The 22,579-nt window shown below is 40.1% G+C and overlaps 1 protein-coding gene across 1 annotated transcript in view; it reads right to left on the bottom strand.

Annotated features, from left to right (window-relative positions):
- The window catches only part of NAA25 (N-alpha-acetyltransferase 25, NatB auxiliary subunit), a 33,001-nt gene that overhangs the window by 4,043 nt on the left and 6,379 nt on the right, over positions 1–22,579 (bottom strand). The window contains exons 4-23 of the mRNA XM_072880084.1: positions 22,456–22,574; positions 20,424–20,498; positions 19,431–19,538; positions 18,901–18,979; positions 18,257–18,368; positions 17,021–17,110; positions 16,492–16,661; positions 15,602–15,714; positions 12,675–12,882; positions 11,984–12,070; positions 10,756–10,936; positions 10,007–10,106; positions 5,320–5,471; positions 4,889–5,014; positions 4,334–4,577; positions 3,988–4,111; positions 3,563–3,628; positions 2,979–3,076; positions 2,654–2,764; positions 2,079–2,225 (exon numbers count right to left, since the gene is read on the bottom strand). Coding sequence (XP_072736185.1) covers positions 2,079–2,225; positions 2,654–2,764; positions 2,979–3,076; positions 3,563–3,628; positions 3,988–4,111; positions 4,334–4,577; positions 4,889–5,014; positions 5,320–5,471; positions 10,007–10,106; positions 10,756–10,936; positions 11,984–12,070; positions 12,675–12,882; positions 15,602–15,714; positions 16,492–16,661; positions 17,021–17,110; positions 18,257–18,368; positions 18,901–18,979; positions 19,431–19,538; positions 20,424–20,498; positions 22,456–22,574 — 2,510 coding nt within the window. The remainder of the gene's footprint in view (positions 1–2,078; positions 2,226–2,653; positions 2,765–2,978; positions 3,077–3,562; positions 3,629–3,987; positions 4,112–4,333; positions 4,578–4,888; positions 5,015–5,319; positions 5,472–10,006; positions 10,107–10,755; positions 10,937–11,983; positions 12,071–12,674; positions 12,883–15,601; positions 15,715–16,491; positions 16,662–17,020; positions 17,111–18,256; positions 18,369–18,900; positions 18,980–19,430; positions 19,539–20,423; positions 20,499–22,455; positions 22,575–22,579) is intronic.

The following is a 22,579-nucleotide window of genomic DNA, read 5'->3' as shown; positions in this document are numbered from 1 at the left end:
GCAGACACTCATACAGATAACAGCAGAAAAGCCTGCGAGGCACAGCCCGAGTAAACCAATCCGATGTGGGAAAATCTCACATCAGTGGCCAGGTTCAGCTGACACATTGCCAGTATCATTCCATTCACACCAGAATTTTCACTAGTACCTGAACACGAGGACTTTTTCAAAGGCACCTCTTAGCTCTAAACACACAGAGCTGCAAACATAGCTCCAGGTCTGAGTAAAGCTATACAGACTGCGTTTGTCAGGATTTACTGCAACAATGTCAAACAACAAACAGAATAGCAAACATCATGAACAAACACAGGAAAAGCTGCAGACTCCCACAGATGCTTCTACTCAAATCCATGTGAATCTAACAGCTGGGTTTTGCAGATCTGCCTTCTGTAGTAATTTGATGCCTTACATCAAAGGGAAGATGGAGGGATTTGCTGACTCAGCAGGGAGGCAGAAAAATTACAAGGATCAACAATTACCTGAAAACATCTTATCCCTTTAAAGTGAAGATTCTTTGATGATATTAAGAAAATGTACTTTTTTGGTTTTATTCAAATTTGCATTAAATACAGTCTAATTGTAGACTGTATTGTTGCCTTGTTTCTATCAGTTTTTGTAGTATTTTTTTTTTAATATGTATTTGAGATACTTCTACATCAGGCTCATACAGCAACAAGAAAAGGGAAATTTTAAGTAACATGCTATGAAATAAAGACGACAATCTAACTGAAAAAAACACAAGCTGGCTAACAGCAGCCTAGGTGGACAGAAGTGCAATTCTGAAATGCATGTGTGCAGCTTTTAAATCCTACCCCCTCTCCTCAGATCTCCCATCTAGACAAACATGAATGCCGATGCCCTGTAGGCCAGATTTCCCTTTTTAGATAAATATATCGGAGACCTGTTTTTGTCTTAAGTGCTGATTCCCAATCGAACTGGGGGGGGCCTGGGTAACACAGCTTCTGCCTGCACTTTCTCAAATCAGTCTCTCCCACCCTGCTAAACCAATATTGGTGAGGAGACAACTCCCCTCTCAAACCTCTCCTGGAATCTGCAATCCTTCTTTGACAAGGAGCATGACTCGACGCTCCCCCAGCGCCTCTCCCTCCCCAGGGTATCAGAAGATGATGCCTATTCCACCACTTTGCTACGTTGCACCTTTTATCTCCACCTACATTTCAAGAGCACCATAAAGGAAATTCTAATTCTATGCTTACAGTCACCTCTAGGCTTTTTAGCTGGACTCTGACACCATTTTCAGGATCTCAACCACTGTTTTAAACAGATACATTAATATTTGAATTGAATTTGTATTGAACTGTTAGAAGATCCCTTATGCCAGTAATATTAACTTCTCTATCACAAAGTTTAACTTTTATCTGATTGCCATGGCTTAAAAAGCCAAGCTTCCTCATTAGGCCCATGCTCCACGTGTCTAAATTTGTCATGAGGTTTGTCATGTGTAATGCCTATTACTCCCGCCTTTGGTTCTTCCTATATAGTGGGGGGGGGAGTTGCCACTTGTTTTTCTTTAAAGATCAAGTAATTGTTTCCAAGAGAGTGACTAATCAGCAGTAGGTGAATCTCAAATGTTTCCTGGAATAAGTATTTTGGGTCCATTATGGCATGCTAAAATACATATATATAGTAAGTCGTATCACAGACAGCAAAATAATGTTAAAACCTTCAGTTTTTCTTCACTAACATACCACACGAAATGAAAGTATTTTCAAATTCCTGTGTTTAGATCTCATTTTTTGATTACTTTGTGCAGTGAGCTAGAGCAGATCAGATGAGGCAAAGTCACTGTCACTACAAAAAAACCTAACTCACCACTCTAAAACTAAGCTTTCTAGCAGTCTAGTCCCTAACCTCTGGTTAAGAGCAATTAAGTTAATCATAACAGGTGGGGGGGTTTTAGTTTGTTTTCCTTTTTTTTCCTTCCAGTAAAACATTTCGGGGAAAAGAAGCTTTCAACAAAGTTATCCCATAGGCACATACATCCCATAACAACATACAGGTTGTTATCAGTCACACACAAATGTAGAGAGCACACCAATAATAACGCAGGTTCTTACCTGTAAAAGCAGAGTGTCCTTGAGGGACAGCTCTTCAAGTTTTAGTGCAGTCAGAATTATTTCAAGCCCTTTGATGTGATCTATTACATTGGAAGTTAATGTCTGTAGTTCAGTAACATAATCCACAAAATGTGTAAATATAGGTGGCTGTAAAAACAAATACATTTATAAACATATTAATGCCTATTCAAATGACTATTTTATATGACACCTCACTCCGTAATGTTTATCATTCTATTCCCCCCAGTGCTAAGCTATAATCTCCCTACCCAGATAAATACTACCGGCTAACTAGTTTATTGTAGCACATTCAAGGCAGAAAGGCCTGTGATACTCTAAACTGTGTTTCCTATTAAAAAGCTGTCACGTGATATCAGAGATGTAGCACATCACTATTTGATTTTAAATAGAAAAGGAGTTTTAAAAATTAGTACTGAGTAATCTCTAACCTACATCAGCCTTTACAAGGCAAAGTTTATGAAAAACAGTTTATTAACATGTCATCTATCCTGATTGTTCTTTCAGTTAAGTATGCTGTTGGATTGGGGGTGGGGGAAGAAAAGAATATTGTCTACCATAGCTACACTGCTTTCTTTTTTTTTCTTCTTCTTTTTTTGCAGGTTGGATTTAAAAGGTCGGAGGACACCATCACAGTAACTTGAAACCCACAGGGCAATAGAGATCGTCTGGAAAAAAGGTACAAGTATGTTACAAGTTGCATTTACAGGAGACTTCTAAACTCATCCTAGTGTTCCTACTGATAAGACTAGAGTAGTTAGAATATGCAACAAAAAACTCTGCTTTCACGAGTGACTGAGATAGAACTTTCACTGTGTTTTAGTCCCAACATTTCTACCCTAAAGTACTCAAAAATTTCTAGTTTCCAAAGAAAAAAAATACCTCAACAAAGAAGACTAGGTTTTCTAACAGGTTTGGATGAGTTTTCAAGGTGCCATCTCTGACTTCAATCAAATCACCTTTACATTTATTGAACAAGTCTGAAAAGAAAAAAGAAAAGCCTTATTCAGGACATGTAGATCAACCTAAATGAGTATTTTCTGTAATCTCAGTGCAGTGTGCAAAGCTGTCAGAGGACCGACCATTAAGCAACTGATGATAAATTTGGCCAAAGCCTCTCAAGAAGATCCAGCTCTGAAGTTTCCTCTGAACAGTATTTTGTTACAAACAGTATCACCACTCCATTTATTAGCACACCTGGGCCAAGCACCAGGGAGACAACAGTTGCTAAGACTAGGCTGCAAGCTAGCGAAATGATAGGACATAACGACATTCTGTGGTATGCAACAGCTTCATGATCAGACAAGCCAAGGGGAATCTCAGCCTTGTTCTCAAGTATCTTTCAAAGGGGTCTACAGATACATTCACACACTTCCTCATAATTGCAGCACACTTAGCAGCACATCCTCAGAGCACCATGAAGCACTACCTTAGCTACCAGTGTTTATTCTTGAGTTACCATTTACCTGTTAGTCGTTCTACTAAAGACTTGAAACTATTCCCTATCCTCTCCTGGATTTCTGCTGAATCTTCTGAAAGAAAAAAAAGTAGTTATAAACTACAAGTTTGTGTATTTTCTGCTTCCAGAAAGCTAAGAGGCATTTAAATGTCATTTAGTGCTAACAGTCAAAAGCAAATACAACTGCTTTCAAAGAGAATCCAGTATTACATCAATGTACTCTGTACAAAAATGAAGACCCACATAAAACATTAAATTAAGGCGCTGTCTCCCATATAACTTAGTGTCATTCAAAAAATTAACACACAAGTAACAGTTTGGGTCCACATCAGCCAACGCCCAGTAGTTTTCAAACTAAATGGAGACGCATCTCACTCCCTCCCACCACACATCATGACAATCTGGTGAAACCCCTGCCCCTCAAACACTTACCTAAGCCATTGGTATCTAGTTCATAAATATCACTAACAAGATAAAACAAGCTAGTCTGGCATTGACAGCTGCCATTACTGAAGAAGCCAGCCATTCGGGTAGGAGGAGGGCCAAGGACAGGATACTAGGCAAGAAGCAAAGAAAAAGATAAAGGTGTTGCAGCTTTTCCTTATCCAGAACACAGTGTTTGTCTCTGGCACATCTCTCAGTCAGATTCATACACTACAAACTCAGGGCCAGTTAAGTGCATTCTGCAGCCTGCTGGACGTTACAAGATGCATTCAGTTTCTCTGCTTGCATTCACGTTCATTTAATATCTGGGGATAGCTTTTTCCTTAATGGGTACCTGAATTTTTTGTTCTAGAAACTTCTTCCCTGAATCCACTGCCGCTTCCAGCTGCTGAAGCAGGGATCGAATTGTATCAATCTTGGATGAGACGCCGTTCTCTGCAGTATTTTCAGAGTTCTTTGGTTGAATAGTGTGACTAAGAGTTGGGAGTCCGCTTACTAGCCTTAAAGTTAAAGACCGGATTCGCAACCACATGGTTTCTTCCTCCAGTGAGAGTTTCCTATGTTCTTCAGAAATGTCCCTAGAGAAAGGCACCAAATATTTTCAGGCAAATGCTTCAATTTTGCAAAGTAGCGAGCTTCACTCAGGTACAAAAGCCTACCCAAAGTTACCGAATACTGTATGAAGGGGAAGGAGCGGTCAGAAATTCAGAAAACTGTATTAATATGTAAAAAGGCAGCACTGCTAGAAGTGATGAATGATGCTTGTTAAGTTTGCAGTTAGCCAGCCTAGAGAACATTTAAATACGGCAGTTGCCCTGAAAGGATTTTCTTCGCCATGTGTGCTGTAAGGAAAAGGTGTGACTCTACAGTTGAGGCTACTTCTACTCACCTGTCTTTTGGATCCCAGTTAAACAAGACTGTCAGGTCTCTGTTGTCACGCAAATCTTTCCACGGAATGTCATCCTCCTCTGGGCTCAGACTCATGGACTTTATACTTTCTTCTAAACTGGTTGATCTGTACGTAAGAATAAGCAACATTAAATCAAATATTTGATCACTGGAAACAGAAAACACTCACTAACAAGCCACGTTCTCTCCACTGTTCAACTCTTCTGACGCCAGAAATGTTATGCATATGTGGTACCAACAAGGATGCTGAAGGGGAGAGCAAAGCAGAAGCAGAGAGAAGCAGCTCACAGGTTTTTGCCAAAGAGCTGCAAGTGCAACTCACTAAAGTCTCACTTGACCAGTGTTCTGCCTATGCACAAATCTCCAATTTTTTCACGTGCAAGGTGCTGCACTTATCACTGCCATACTTACATATTTGCTTCAAGTAAGAGGTCTAACAACATCCGTTCTGTGCGAACTTGCGCAAAGTGAAGGGAAGAGTTCAGCCTATTTCTAAATGCAATGAATTCTGGGATCTTCTCAAATGCACCATACTTGTAGGCTTGAATGATATATTCTGAGGTCTGGAAGAAAACACACACCATCCCTGTATTAGTTACTTCCATAAATTAGAACAACCAGAGTTTAACAAGGTCACTGACAAGAAATTGCATTTCTGCGGTTTTCATTAACCCAGAGGTACAGAATCTGGCAGATACTCAGTCCCTGGCAGAAGCTTGCACTTTTGCTTGTCCAAGTCACCCCAGCAGTTTTGCTACTTTAATTTGAGGATGCCCGGATGCTTCACCAGGCAGCAGTGTGACTTATTAACCAAACCAACACTAAGAAACATCACGTTGCTGTCACCACTGACACTGAAAAATACATAAAGGAGGGGAGAAATTATTTTGGAAGGTTTGTTGTTTGGTTGGTTTTTTTTTTTTTTTTTTTTTTTTTTTGAGATGCATTTTTCAAATCATTGTTTCACTGTGAGAAGTACGTTCAGGCAAAATAAATATATCCCAGATTTTCTGGAACTGACTTGGATGTGCATCACATATTACCTATCTTCATATTACATAGATTAAAATCACATATTACATAGATTAAAAAAATTACTCACACATTTTTTTATTTCTCTTTATTAGATTTTTGAATACAGCATCACAAGATAGTATCACGCAGTATATACACATTACAATACAATCTAAACACCAAAGGAAACTGTCAGGGTCCATGGGATAGTTTGCTTCCCCTCTGATGAAATGCAGCAATACAAGACACAACGCTAATATTTCACATCAGTCCAAGCAATCTCCAGAAGGAGATTTATATGATGAAGGAGCCCCAAACAAGCACTGTATTTTAATGAAAATTTCTAACGGTAGAGACAGAGTGAACAATTTATGCTCCCAGTCAAGACAGATGGCTGTATTTTTTACATCAGAATTACCCCACAAGTGAGAAATTCTGGCAAATCAAGTATTTTCTTCTCAACAAGATTACGAAATGCACTGAAGATGAGAGGCCCCAAAAAGGCCCCTGGGTAACTGAACTTCATATGGTACTAACAGACTCAACCCGTCAGGAAGGCTCTGAGAGACTAGAACCTAGTACGAACAGATGAAAGCTACCTTTTTTTTTTCCCCTTTAAAATAAGAAATGTCCTCTAGGTAGCTCTGTCTTTTTTTCCTAAGAAATTTGGTTATTTGCACTGTATGAAAAAAATATGCCAAATATTCAACAACATACCCTCTGATAAACAGCCTTGCAGAGTTCATTGTCAGGCTGCGGGATTGCGCTATGGGTGCTAATTCAACTGCATCGACGTGGTTTTTAAATCCCCATAGGATACGTTGGTGTTCTGTTTGCCTGCAGTATCTGGAGAAATTAAAGACGGACGGACACAAGAAAATTAGAGAGATTACTTGTGATTCTGCATATTTAAAGGAGGACTATCTTTAGATAAGGGTAAAGTTGCCATTTTAGTTTCCGCCAAATATAGCAACACTGCCTTCTATTCTCCTCCCTGTCCTTGGCATCCTCTCCCAGAGCAGAAATATTACGTCAGGACTGCACAGCATCCTAGATGGCTGTCACTCATGGGACCCACTCTTAAACAGGATTCACTTCAGGCTGCAAGTTCAGCAAGTCAGAAGGAAAACATTTATCCAAAGCAAACAGTTTGAATCAGTAGCTATATTTTTATGCCAGACCACTTCATTTATATCCCACACTTCCTGTTCTAGGCAGAGTCCCACACACAGCATGCTGCAGGACACGTTCTCTATGCTGTAGCAGACATTCCAGCCATCTTAAACATCAACCTAGAGAGGAGCAGGCAGTATCTGAAATCACATAAAAAGGTAACTTTTAAAGGATAGTCCTCCTTTAACATTGCAGTTAGATGCTGTTATAGGACTCAAATGGGAAGCTGATATCAGGACCCTGAGTATGAAGGGGCAACCCCAGCAGAACCACAGCAGCACAGAAACTGGTAGCAGATTCTGACCTTGTGATAATCGGGACACGTCTTATGGTAAGGAATCATCTCCACTCTTGTCATGACATCATCTTAGGTGAACAGTACCCTGAATTGAGCCTTCACCTCCTGCAATTTGCACCTTATGGTTGGTTTAAAGGACACTTGCTATTTGCAAATTAGTACAGCTTTTGAGGCATTTCCCAACTAAAAGGATCTTAAGGTGATAACCACTGGAAGTGTCCAGAGCACGAGAGACTTGGCTGCTGAGATCAACAATGGCTCATGGTCCTTTGGTTGCAATACTCTGTCCCCAAGACGAGACATGATGCAAGTGGGTTTCAGAGTCACATCCTTATCTTGTAACATGAAGGATTATATAATGCTGATTGTATCGCTTTCACCCGTCTTGCAATTTCAACCTTCTAAGGTGTGGTAGTGAGGCAGGTTGAACCACTCAGGCACTGCCTTTTCAGGATTTCTGCAACACGAGCTGAGTAGCATTTTCGTGGAAACAGCACTTGGAACGTGGCTGTCTTCATCTGCGTACAGATGCTGAGCTACTGGAGACAATCAGCTCTTCTCTGCTGCAAGCACCTTTATCATTCATGCCAAAGAGAATAACCTTCTTCCAAGGTAACCACACCTGAAGTTACTTCAGATTTTTTTCCAGGGAAAGATGATTTCTTGATGCTTTAAAATGCAGTGTTCCCAAGCAGACAAGTGACATTCAATAGTGTTTTCGGTTCACTTTTTCACCTGGCACCCAGCAGCCATGCATTTTATTCAGACAGTTGGTTCCAGGTATGCTTTTCATTAACATCCACTGAGTGACTTTTAAACAACACTGAAGATGTTACTCCTCATCCCCTCCCCACCTCCCCCCCCCAAAAAAAAAAAAAAAGAGAGAGAGAGAGGAAAAAAGCCGCCTCTACCAACAACAGACACGTAAGAGAAAGTTGTCTGGATCCAGGGCTTCACTCCAGCACAAAACATTGCACCCAGGAACCCAAAGACTCTTAGCAAGTAGAATCAGTGCTTAAACAATAAGCAAATGAGGGAAGCAGATGAGAGCAAGCTCCCATCATACAATCTACACGCTCCTCTGTGCATCCCACGCCCTACGGTGAAATTCCTGTGTCAGACATAGGTCACAGTAACTCAGCATCTACCTTCCAGGCACAGGTAAATGGCAACTGGTATCTTGTACACAGGAATAACCTGGGCTGCCAACAGAGCAAGGGTACTCTTCTGAGGGATTATTGTGTGAGCATCTTTACTATTCAGTACAGATAAGTCTTGTGTTTTTATCTGTTTCTGGGATGGTGGGAAAGCAAGTTGTATGACTACACAGCCTTTGGAGCCGACTTAGCCAGTGGCTGACTGGAAGAGTTACAACTGGATTGCATCTTTGTTTCTTACGAAGTAAAGTAAAAATAATTTTCTTCACCTACCTCTCAACAGTGATCAAACTGTAAAATACAGGATATATTCCCACTCCTCAGAATGGGACTGCCTTGCGAGTTTTAGGGAGATGGACTGACATGCATATACTTCCCTGCCAAGATTCCAGACTATTTCTGTTCTTATTTGCCCAATATATTTCCACCAAGACTTCAAGAATGTGTTGTTGCACTGTTCTCCTACCTAACCCATTTTTCATGGATTCCATGGGAATTCTGAAATGGGATTGATATTTTCCCTATGAATGTATCAGAATGCACATCAGAGTGTACTTTCCAAGTAAGATTATTGACAAGTACACTTACTAATCAGCAAGCTACAAGCATGCTAGATGCCTAGGGCATGGCATGCATTTTAGGAAGCACCTGATCTCTTTGGAGGATTTCAGCTACGCTCCCCCCTCCATCTCCTCCATTCCAGTCCCAAGATTCTCATTCAAGACAACTTTCTTTTAATTCACACCACTTTTTGGGCTGGACCGAATAAAGCAGGTAGTTCCCATTAGCACAAGACCAGGTTTTTCCAATTTGATCCACTTCAAAATAATGCAGTGAGTCATGGGCTCTGCCCAGTGAGTCATGGGCTCTGCCTTCAGTGAAGCTGAGACTTCAAGACTCAGTTTTTCCCCTCTGAAATCCTCCCACCTTGTTCCTTGCACTTTCCCTACCTTTTAAAGTGATGTGCATTCCCCACCACCCCTGTGTGCTCAGGACAGCCGTCACTAAAACACACTGCTTCAGTGATTGTCATATGAAGGATTCATGAGTACGCCATCATCATCTTGACCCACCATCCCTAGCTGCTGTATGACTTTCCAAAATGCTAGAAGTTATATGACACCAGGACTTATTGGCCACATGACATGTCAATTAAATTTTTGCGTAGAATTAAAATCCATTCATTTAAAAGTAATCATACTTGGTTTTGAGGAGTATTAAAACTGGCTTTTGTAAATAGAAAGCTAAAGCAAAACTCCATATAACAGTAAGCTACAAATTCTTGTAATGAGAAACACAGGTTGAGCAGCCTTTACTATAAACACAAAGTTGCATGTATTACTCCTCTTTGTTATCAACCACTACATTTCTGTAAGCCCTTACATAGGGCACAGACTTCTGCAAGGCATCTTGACATAACTGCTCTGTTACACGACAGAGATTTCTTTCAACTTACATCTTTCTGGTTGGAGTGGAAAAACCTGAGTGCAAAATTGCAGGATTGGGATGCAGCAGTGTAATGGCCCAGTGACTCTGCATAGCGCGTCAGAAGATATCTGCAACACAACACAGCACAAGTCAAATATCAGCACACAACCCTGGGGAAACCTGAATTTCAAACACAGCTCTGAACAGCAAACTGCAGCACAGTCCAGCTTTAATGAAAAGTCTGGGGATTTAACAGACAGCAATCACAACATTCATATTAAAATCTAAGCTTTTAACAGTAATAGAAGGTATTCTTAATTTTTTAAAAAACAGTACGTGGGGACTTGGAGTTCCTCCATCTACCTTGTTAAGTGTGCAAGAGCTTTACTTAATTATATATCCACAAACACACTAACGAAGGCATGGCCATTTGGTATGTTTGTTTTAACTAGTGCTCCCAAGCTTTGCTGAGCAATGACACAAGCCAGAACCCCAAGCTATGACTGGCATCAAGATACACATTTCACAAATTTTTTTCAGATTCCCTTTAGTTAATACTCCAAAAACCAAAACTGATCAAAATCACACAGGAAAAATACTCCATGAGAAGGGACGTATACTTCAGTAGATGTGTCTTGTGATTCCAAAACACTTTTATACAACATCGTATGAAAACCTGATAATCTGCTAACTTTCAGTAGCAAAGGAAACTGAAGACCTCAGGACTGGTTACTGGAGGGTCACCATCACCAATTATTCTCAGTATATACTACCCACCCGATGGTGTCGTGCTGTATGTGTTTTGCATCAAGGCTGGAATAGAGCTCTGCAACAGGTTCAAATGCACCAAGCCTGCAGTAGATTCGAATGAGCAGCAATTTAAACTGAGCATTAGAAGGACTATGAGATAACCCTTCTTCTAAGAGAGTTAGGCACTGCCACACAGCCATATCTTCACCTGGTGACAGAGACAAAACACAGACAGGCATGATCAGAGAGAGGCACCAAACACTGACAGCACAGGTCACTGGCACTGAAGCTTCCTTCCTCAGGTAACACACCTCTGAAGACGGTCCCATGCATTTAAACATGCAGATGGCATTCATCAGCCACATTGCTGCCCTTAAAACACAACACCCACCCCAGCATTATAGCTGCTTTCTGAGGGAGAGGTGGAAGAATAAATCCTCACAGGGAATATCTAGCTCACATCTGTATAGAGCAAAGCACTTGCACACAGGCACACTGCAGAAGAAGTGACCTTCCCTGATGAATCCTGGACTGTTCAGGATGTCTAGCTTATACATACAGAGCACTCCCAAGCATTATGCAAGAGAGCAGCACAGAGCCAGGAATTCAAGAGCCCACGCTCCACCGGTGACCTGCCAGGAACCTGACAATGGATTTACTCAGGTTAAAGACTAAATCTTCCTTGGGAAAGACAAAGGCATAACTGACAGCTACAGTGAAGGGCAGGAATATAAACAGCCACCACTGGAAACTGACTCTGTAGGATTAGGAGACTAACAGATGTGGAGTACAGGAATACTCCAGACAGGGCAACAGGTCTCAGCAGAAGGTCTAGAAGCAGGGGATACGGAAGACAAAGTATGTCAGGGAGGGAAAGAAATACTCTCAAAACACCTCTGGTATCAGGAGGGAATTGTCAGCAGAACTTGTGCAAAGGAGAGAACACATTACCTACATGGGAAACTTGGAACAAGCTTCTGAAGACAGCCAGCACTGAGCTGCAAGAGACATCAGCAAAACTCTGCCAAGACTTACAGGAATTAAACAGAAAAATTAAATCCCTTTAGAGGTCAGTGAGGTTCATATCAAACACCAACTGAATAGAGGGACTCCTGAAATACCTCATATTGAAAAAAAACCCCAGAAATCTATGGGCCTACAAGCCATGCCAGGTATACAGTGGCCACAGGGACACAGCCTCCCTATCACATTCATTCAGGGTGGTATTAAGCAAGACACAATTTTAGGAACATACCTTCTAGCCACAGATCAAGCAGCAGGTGAACTGCAAGCAGGCAGTAATAATCTGAAAACTGCAGTTCAGTTTTCAAACAAGATTTCCCTAAAAAGAAAAAAAAAGGTTACCCTTGAATTACTAACAGTGCTGTCCGCTGCTTCTCACATTATCAGCATTATCAAATGACACAGCCATCTGGCAGAGATAACCACAGCTTAATTTATAAAATCCAGAGCTGTCTTAAAAACTGAAACAACTGTATATATGCTGCATTTGTTCATCATGAGTGGACTTTGGGCCACTTCATATATTGACGTCTGCTGGAAGAAGAAAAGACTCTCCTACAACTGCAAGATTTACAAATTAATATTCTTGCCCATGTATTTGTCCTATGTACACCAGTGATAAAGCCTGGCTTTGCTTAAAGGCACAGGCAATTTTGCAAAGATACAAATGTACCATCTGAACTACCCAGGAATGCCTCATTTATCTTTAAGATACACAACAGAAAAGAAAAAAAACCTAAAAGGAAACAGGTAATTCAGGTATGCCCAAGGATATAATCATAAAGGAGAAAGCAAAGTATTACCTAGCGGCACGATGGGTGCTATCAGCGTTTGTGCTGTTCGGTCCCCCTGAAAAAGCTCTGAACTTTTGCTCATAAAAAGCTGCAAGTGAACTGCAACATTAGTTTCAAGATTTTTCTCACCAAACTCCAGTCCATGGTGGTATCTTAACATCAACTCCCGGACCACAGTCAGCTTTTGCTTCTTATCCATGGTGTGATAGATACCGAGCAATCTTGAGAGCTGCACCACACACAAGTGCTGTTGCAGGGCTTTGATATCGGCTGGCAGCGCAATTTCATTCTCTGGTGTTGCCGACAGAGGGATTACTTCCAGCAATTGACTGATGAACTGAAAGAGAAACACTGTTGTTAAATTCTGCAGGGCATCCGGGACTGCACGAATGAAAAGCATCATTTCCTCCCTCAAATCAAGCAAAAAAAAAAAAAAAAAGGCAAGGTGGAAATGTCAGTATCAACCCCGACATCACACTGAAATCAGTAGTTAAAGAGCTGGCTTCAATTTTTTGGTTTTTTTTTTTTTTTATTTGAAAGGTGATGAGCAGACAGTTCTGGTTGCACTCAATAGCTTTTAGTAAGTTTCGTCAAACAGATGGAGGAAAAAAAAAATCACAGGCAAGTTTCCAATACATTGACACACAAGGGAGTTCAAGCACCTGTTAACACTCACAGTAATAACATATGCAATTAAAATAATTAGTTACTGAAAGGCTTCACAGTACACTTCCAGAAAATAGTGGTTTTGTACTAGCTATTCTATTTTCTCTCAACTCTGAAGTAATGCACTGTACTCAGTGAGGTCATAATCTTTGATTAATGACTTATTTTTTGAATTAAGTTGTAAGAAAAGCAGCCTCTTAGCATTTACAAATTTAATAGGAGACAGCAGACTTCTCACAACATGCAGTCAGGGCTGGACAGTAGTTTTTTGTTGCCCTAAAATCCAACAGTGTTTACAAACTTAAAGCTGAGTTAAAGCCAATTAATTCAGCTTTACTACATTTGGTGTTAAAGCACAAGAACATCATCAAATGCAGGCCTGAGGAAAAAAGCATGACAGCTAGATAGGACGAACACATAGCACCATGCACACAAATTCCAGTTTTCCCACAGACTTCGATGAAGACCACATTGACAAATCTTTTCAGTTTGAGATTTTTGCCAAGCTGGGCAAGGTCAACCGAATCACTAGGCTGCATACTCCAATTTACGCCTCTAGGAAGTCAAGATTGATGTCATGATAATTATTTCTGGAATATCTCCTGTGTCTAGTGGCCCAGCAAGATTGCCACATTCTCAGCTACTGAACTGTAACACTGTTCAGAACTCTCAAGAAAAAAAGAAAAGCCCCCCCCAGCTGTGTATAGCCTCAGTGTGACCCTGCTACTTTACCTAGGGTACAACAACCTTCAGCATCTTTTGCTGTGAAACAAGAATAAATCTAAGACAATCTAAATATTTTCTTTAAGTAACTTAAACTTTCAGATTTCAAAAACGCATCAGTACTTTAGCACCACTAACCGTCTGCAGCTACATGTCTCCTTGACCGAGTTAAACTGCTGCAGATGCATACTTCAGAGACGAGAGCCATACACTGGAAACACCTTCTAACGTTAGTATGACACAATGATATATGTACTAAATCAGCAGCAGTTTTAAGGCCAGTCAGAAAATTTTAGAGAATTTATTCAAAGTCATGGTTTTACAAACACTGTGGCAAAACCATAGCCAAAACTATTATTTTTAAATACCATTCTCCCTGCTCTGGGTTTAGAATTTGTTTCCTGGAAAGTTAGGATTAAATCTGTTCAGTGCTTCAGGACTTCAGAGTTACCTTGCAATGGTATCACCACTTCCAGAACTACGACTTAAATATACTACTGACCAGGTCTCTTGCCAGTGGAGTAAAACCACATCTTTTAACATAAAATGTCAGCAGCAACCCATACACGCCAGGGCCACCATTCTCCTTATTAGTGAGGTTGTGGGAAGAGCTTGCATTAGAAGTAAAAAAATAAAATTACAGTAAACTAAGAAACCACCACCACCATCTACACTTTGTTTACAAACATATTATCAACAGCCTCTGGCTGATCCAGGATTCTGTCTAGCCCTCCCCAGCTCTGATAATTTTACACAATGGCTTAGAAAAACAATGGGGTGACTGACAGGATTCCCAGCTGCTGAAGTCATTACACGAGCTGCTCATGACTCTGCACAAATAGTCTTTTCAGTTAAAGAGAGCTTGTTTCAGAAAGAGATTCTGGAAAAGTTGCCATAGGTCTCTCGGTCACCCCTCAATCAGTATCAATGTGTCTGTTCTTCAGCACTGCAGCAGAGCCAAGCAAAACATCTATGTGACACCCTACCTGCATCGGATGAGGGAGCAGATTTTTCCCATTAGGCATAGAACTTCAATGGGAAAAACAAGTGATGAGTGGGAAGAGAAAGAGGAGGATGTTTTGGTAAAACAAAAGTTACAGTACATAGCAATGAGAACTGCAAATGAACGAACAGGGTGGTGTTTCTCTTTACTGTTTTCACATTACTCCATTTTGTAAGCTGTGATCTATAAACAAAAGTGATGAGAGATTACTCATTTAAAAATGAGCTAATCAGGTAGCTTCCAATTGAACTACAATTCCCAGGGAGCTTTTCATTACAAGAGACAAGCTTGTATCTTGTAATTTTCATCAGCATTATGAGCTTTTCATTTTCAATATGAGAATTCAACCAAGACCATCTCAAAGCACCCTGACACCTTGAAATCGTAATAAAAAAGCCAAATGAATACTACATCTGGGTCTGAGACTCTGCAGGATCAAACTTAGTTTTTAGTCTCCAGCAAAAATCCTCTGAATTAAATTTCTCAGTGTATTCAGATGTTCATTACATTTTCTGCAGTGCAAAGAGTTTTCTGGATTTCAAACAGAAGGTAAAAATTTGATGTTTCCAGTCTTTTAATATGATCCACAGGTATTTTAAGATAAAGGGACCAGAGTGCAAACAAGTGCTGCAGTTCCTGCCACCACTTCTTTATCTTTCCTTACCTTTGTGTACTGGCTGGATGGGAGGAGATCCACAAATACTTTGAGATCAGTAAAACAGCAGGGTTTGTCCCCAAATTTTTTGAAGTACTGGAACATTAGTTCTTCTGGATCACCTAGGAAAAAGGCCAGTTCATCTTTTTAATATGCTCCATTAAAAGCTGAATCTGTAAAATCAGTATGAGAAATCTTTGTTAATGCTTCCCCCCACCCCCTTGAGATTACATAGCGATTTAGAAAACGGATAGCTGCACTACTGCAGATTTTAACAGAGGCTCAATGTCTTTGGTAACCAAGGACACATTAAAAAAAACCCCAAGAGCTTCATTCAAGCTACTTTGGCAGATAAGAGCTCAGCATAACAGGCACGCATACACAGCCTCCGCTTATCTAACAGTAACTTATTTTTGCACGGAAATACAAAAGGAACTAGTAAGTAGCACAGATTTTGCTCTAATCACATTCTCTCCTTCACCAATTCCCTGTATGTGATTTTTAAACGCAAGTTTTTAAAAAGCAAAACCTGGTACTACTGCCAAAAAACTTAAATGAAAAAGCACCCAGAGATTACAGCACAACAGCAGGGCTTTCTACAAAAGCAGTGCATCAGGAATGCACTTTCCATGACCATGTCAGTGACTGTATGCTCCCAGATCCCATAGGCCCTTTTGAAAGTTTCCATGCTTGCTTTTACAAGCCCTGAAGCAGTCTGGAACTACCTGCCTTTCTTCAAGACTCATCTTCTAATGCTTTCAAAATGCTTTACATACAGACAACAGCACATACATTTTCATTACAGACATGGTATTTAACGCAATGATTTAGCAAAGAGCTTGTTCCAAGTTTGTGTTCTCTCTAAAAGATTAATTTATCATCCAGTTAGTGGCTCTTACCTAGTTTATATTCATCATTACAACCTCTGTATCGCAACCGTCTAATCAGCTCCAGTTTAGCTAAATATGGTCCCCGGAGTGGCCGAGAGCTCTTAGATTCTTCTGTTATCCTCTCTTCTATAAATTTCACAGCTTGCTCTATAGAATAGTGTACCTCTCCTTCCAAAGAGCTGTGCAATTAAAGAGACAAAAGGTTCTTTGATTTTTCTGATTGCGAGGGCATTGATAACACATGCTCAGCATACTCCCAGGATACTCTTAAGAAAATCTGCCATGATGGATTCTCTAACTCAATCACCATGAAAAATATGATCTGGAAGAGTTCTATAGTGTACAAACCACTATTTATACAGCTGTTTCCAATAAACTATTGCCAGCCTCCAAAACAAAGTAGGGAGAACACATCATTTGGGGTCTGATGTCAAGAAGTCACCCAAAGACACAGACAGCACTATACTGAATATATGAATGCAAACAATTTGCTGCAGCACAAAGGAAAAACAAACCCACGGCAAAACTGCTAACTTACTGCTCTTCTTCTGGTGGAGGTGTCCAGGATTCATCAATGAGTTGAAACACTGAATCAAAGTAAGTTATATAAAACTGCCAATCATCTGAGCTGAAACAAAAATCAGGCACAGAAGGAAGTTTAGGGAAAACAGTTGCCAAAACAGTAACTCACTTCTAAAACTGCATTCCTTGCAAAAGGTAATTTAAGAAATAACACATATTCACGTTACAGAAAAAAAAACCCTGTAATAATTTATCCTTGAAAAGGCCTCATCTTAAGAACGCTATCATCCTGAACTTCTTGAAATGTATTAAAGGGAACAATTTCAATAAAGAATTGAGGCAAGCTACAAATTCTCCTCTTAACATTTACATTCCAATCAGAGCTCATGAATATCCCCACAAAATCCTAAGGCAGAAGTTACTCCTGCCTATGTTCAGAGCAATTTAAGAGTATAGAACAGGAGATGCCAAATACAAAGAGGTAAAGCTGAAAATGTCCTTGTATTAGTTCTACACATTGTCAGTGCTGCGTTCAAGTGTCCTGCAAAGCTGATGCTTATTTTCTCCAGTTTTTCCCACTGCAAATATATTTTAAAAAAATATTAAATACCAAGAACAACTTCTCTAGAGAAGAAACATTTTGCTGTCCTCATGGACAGCGGATGCAGATATAACCTTCTAATCTTCAAGTCTCTGTATTTAACTTATACTTAAAGATTAGGGCACAGCTAAATACAAAAAGCAAACAACAAATCTCTCTTGACAGTTCCAAGAGGCAGATTTGATCATACTAGTATGCTCTCTCCTGATGCATCTGTTCAAAGCATTACATGCCTTTCCCAGTATGAAGTCTGGCCAAGTGAGAAACGAAATTCCAGAAAATTAAATGTAAATGCAGTTCTCCTCCTCTCCCACCATGAAAGGTAGAGCTGGACAACCAGCACAGTCTTTAGAAGTAAGGAGGTAAACAAAATTTTATCGCATTAACGTGTCACTAAAGTCAGCCTTTGAAAAGAAGCAACTACAGTCCTGACACCGATTCTCACTGTGACCTTCACCATGTCCCTTTAACATTCCATTCTACTGCCCTTTTCCTCAGGCTTTGGAGCGTAAACGTTTGGAAATGCTTTGAGATCCTCTGACGTTCTTCTATTTTAACCACCATTTACAAAAAACACGAAACAAGGCAATTCACTACCAGCCCAGAATTTTTCTTCAGTTTTTTAGTAGGACTGCAGAAATATCATCTCACTTTTTCAGCAGCAGCCTTCTTGACAGCGCATTGCACTCTGGCCACCTACACAGCTTCTTGTACATTGCCATACACTTGTTCTCGCGGCTTTGGAGCTCACTTGTCAGCTTCTCTAAATTAAAAACAGAAGGGCAAGTTTATTTAATCAATGCATTTCCTTCTCTACTTTCTGCACAAAGCTTCTTATTATAGCCCAGGATACAAAACAGCAAGTGTAAGAGAACAGGAGAGAGGCCCTTGAAGGACAGAAAGGACAGATTTCCTATGGAAACCTTCATATCCCAATTCCTTAAAACTGCAAGCACATTTTAACCACCAGAAAGAGTCCACAAAAATGGAGGATATTAGGAACTTCCTTTTTTTTTTTTTTAAGATGGCAGCTACAAGAAACTACATGCTATCAATTTACTACTGCTAATCATACTGCTGCAAAGTTCATCACTGAATAACACTTAAATACTGTAAACAGGTGGGTAAAACCAGCTTGCATGAGAGCACCTCCAGAGTTTGCATCAATGTTTGAAACTGGCACTAAGAGTCAGGCTTTTTACAGCTTTTTTTTTGTAACTGGTGTAACCAAGTCTGAAGCAAAGGAGAACTGCTGTTCCTCCACACAACTGATATTAACTGACAGAATAAGTTACCTCCTAGTTTTCCTCTCACGACATCTAAGGCTTCCTTATACTTCTCCAAACGTTCCAGAATCATGTAGTACAGCTCGACCTTAAAAGAAAGATTAGGCTGCAATGAAATTTGCTAGTAAAACAATATACAGGTGTGCCAAGAAATAATGTGGCTTGTGTTACTGTCATTAGAAACAGGAGATAGGCAGGCCTGCAAAGCTATCTTTAGTATCCCAGAGGGTGGAACATTCAGGAATTTAGGTCTTTTTTCCAGTCTCAGTCCTGAAGTTTCTCTTGGGGCCGCCCAGGGAGCAAAACCAAGTACTTCAACGGTCAAATCAAATGCCAAAAAATTTCCTTGCCCACACAATTCCAAATCCCTCTCAACTCTCTGCTCTTTATTCTCCTTCTGTCCCACTACATTCACATTTACTTCCAGAACACTGCTGATTATTATCTTGGAAAACGGTTAAAATAATCAACTTCCTTTAACAGTGCATTCTTTGTCTCAATAATGTTCAAATCAAGCTGAAAGTATCTGCAAGTCTTACTTCAGCCTCAGCTTCAATCTTATCCTCTTTCACCATTTTTTCCACCATTCTCTCAGCTAGTGGCAAAAACATCGTCTTTGAGAGGTTTTCATCCTGTGCTGAAATGGACTGAGGAAGAGAAGAATTATTGTAACAGCTCATCAACTTTTTGTGTTGTCCCACCCACTGCTTTTTTCTCATTAGAAAAGGGAGGGGAAAAAACCCAACCAAACCACAGGTGCTTCAATTCCCCCAAAACCACACATTCAGAGCTGCCATCTGTCACGTGCAGAGAGCAACTGCTCTGTTAAAAGGCAGCAATAAAACTAGCAATATACTGAAAAGCTCACTCTTGATTACATTTTCCAGAGACTCACGCATCTAAGCGCACAATATCCATGGCAAATAAAATGTGGCAAGAACACGTTTGTGTTTTCCATGGCACAGTATTTTAGAGAATGTGATTAACGCCTCCGTGCTTATTTTTTGCTTTGGCCAACACTGTCAGGTTGTCCAATTAGTGCCCCAATCTGCTATCTCAACTAACAGCAGCACAGCTGATCTGCTGTCTATTCCTGCAGACATTCTGCAGTCTTAAAGACATGCTTAAGTCCAGAGCTCTCATTTATTTCCTCCTAGAGCCTTTATAACCTAGTTACAGAGAGGAACAGTTCTACCTGGAACTGCAGATATTTGAGGATTTACTCATTAGCTCTCTCACTAAACCAAACTAAACAGACAGTAGGGTACTAGTCCAGGTAAGAGAATAATTCAAGTTGTATAAATGTGGCAAGGCAGACCAGTTAAGCTGCATTATAAAAACACTACAGCATTCACGTTGAACCACATCAATAAAGCTGCTTAAGGAGGGCTCAGTCCTTCTCCCAGCATCACAGAGAAACAGTTCAAATAGACATTTTACTTAAAACATCTCTAATATCTTCACTTGGAACATTTCTATGTTTGCACTATACCTGCAGCAAAAATCAAACTCGTTTGCAACACTGTACACACCTGCATAATCAGGCTCATCACAGACCAAAAATAGTAAGGATTTTTGGGTACAATCTTATAAAGTGCCATTCCAGCCTGAAAAATACAAGACAAAGTTTCATTGTTCCTGGAACGTATCTGTTTATGAGCTCTCATGACAGACAATGCAAGCTAAGCAGCAATGATGGCAGCAGACAACACAGAATTAGCAACTAGATGGAAGGATTTTCATCAACCCGTGAGCCATTCCGTCCTAACACACATTCTGATGTAGAAAATAGAGGGTGAAAATGTTTCGAAGATCAAGTACTTTGTGTAGGTCTGACAAGGAACGGCAATGAGCATGTGCATGTATGATTGCCTAAACAGATGACAGCTTTAATTAGAAGTGGTAACTACATCAGGAAGCAGAAGACTTATTCTTTAGGAGCGAGGGAGATATTTCCAGTGCTGATTTTCACTAGTATGCTCAGTCAGTGCTAAAAGGCACACCAATCCACATGCCTCCCTCATGTAAGCAACTACCCTGCAACACATTTCATACATATACACTCAGATATCCGAAACACGAGGTCACCTATATGTGCAACGCAGTGTTTAAGCAAAGGTTAAGCTGAAAGCTTGGCTGTATCAAGGCAGAGGCAAAGTATTCAAGATTCTCTAGTCTAACACGGATAGAGTTATTCACATATTTCTCTCAGATTTCCAGTGTCTGTATATAATGAAGGACAACACTTTTACCCATACAAAATCTGTAATTAATTTTAAGAAGCTACATATACAGTCTACTACCACAGATGCCAATTTCCTGACTGCAGACTCAGTTTGCATTTTCCAGTACTTTCAGCTGAAATAGCCCAGAACACAGGACGCTGAGGTTTATTTTCACTCTCCAGTCAGTTAGCATCCACGCACTCTTTGCACCTCTAAGTCCTTAGGTCAAATGCACAGGCCAATCTGGAACAACCTATTCTCTGACAATGTCTGGATAACTTAACTAGATAAATGTTTGTATGACATTTTAAACATACAAAAGGTCACATAAATGTTAAATGTCATTATCTGTGCAAGACTGGTATTTTTTTCACTCATGGTTGTAGACAGGAGTACAATTAACATACAGTAATGTCTCAGAAGTTTAGGTTGTCATATCAGGCTTGTAATTTCATGTACATTAATAACTTCGCCCCTATCTGCAGCCTGAGCTCAAACAGCATACAAGTTGGGCTACAATGGAGAATAACACTTCTGTTCAATATATTATTTTAGTTATTTAAACCAAACTTGTACAAAAATTCAAGTCACCTTAACACAGTGGGAACGAGAGGGAGTTTAGGACTCATTTACTTGGCTCTCTGTGCCTTTTTTTTTTTTTTTTTTTTTTTTTTACACAGAAGAGTGAGCACGCATGCTTTGAAAAGAATCTTCCATTTATAGGCATTCTCCAGGCACCTAATTTGGAAGGGATGAAAACAAAACTAACCAGCATGACACTGTTCTGCCAGACGAGAAGTAAGATACGCTTAAAGGAAGCGCTTTCTAGTTTTTCTTCACTGAATTACAACCAATACAAGCCTAGTTATATGTTAGATTCCAGAGGTAAGAGCATGGGCAAGATTACTATTCCCAAAGATAAGAGCAAACTAAGGAGTAAATCAAGTCTGAAAACATGGATCAGAAGATCTTGCTAGATCTTCTTGTACCTATTCCAGAATTCCTTTGTAATACGCTGCCTCACATGTAACGACTGTACTGTTCAAGACAGACTGATAAAACCTCCCAAAATAACCAACATATTCTATCAGACCAGACAGGCATACAAAAGGCACAGTTGTCCTATCCCATATAAGGAGAAGAAAGCATTTGTCTTCAGATAACCCACCCCCTAAATAATGGTCTTTTAAGCCTTTCTGTAAAAATTAACAAAGTATAACTTCTGCATTAACCCAGCTTAGCTTTCTGGAAGATTACTTATAGTATGAAAAGGCATTAACAGTAAGATATACAGAAAAAGACACCTTAAAATGACCAGAACACAAACTGTTGATTGTACCTGTTGCATCTTCTTGTATTCTCCAACCCTGGCATAGGCCATGAAGAGATGAGAGTGATACTCTTCACTGTTGGGAACCTTCTTTACAGCTGCCTCATAAAGCTTAGTTACCAGTTCCGCTAAA

The sequence above is a fragment of the Ciconia boyciana genome, chromosome 15, assembly GCF_034638445.1.
Source record: "Ciconia boyciana chromosome 15, ASM3463844v1, whole genome shotgun sequence".
Lineage (NCBI taxonomy): Eukaryota > Metazoa > Chordata > Aves > Ciconiiformes > Ciconiidae > Ciconia > Ciconia boyciana.
This window is presented reverse-complemented; position numbering and strand designations above follow the sequence as displayed.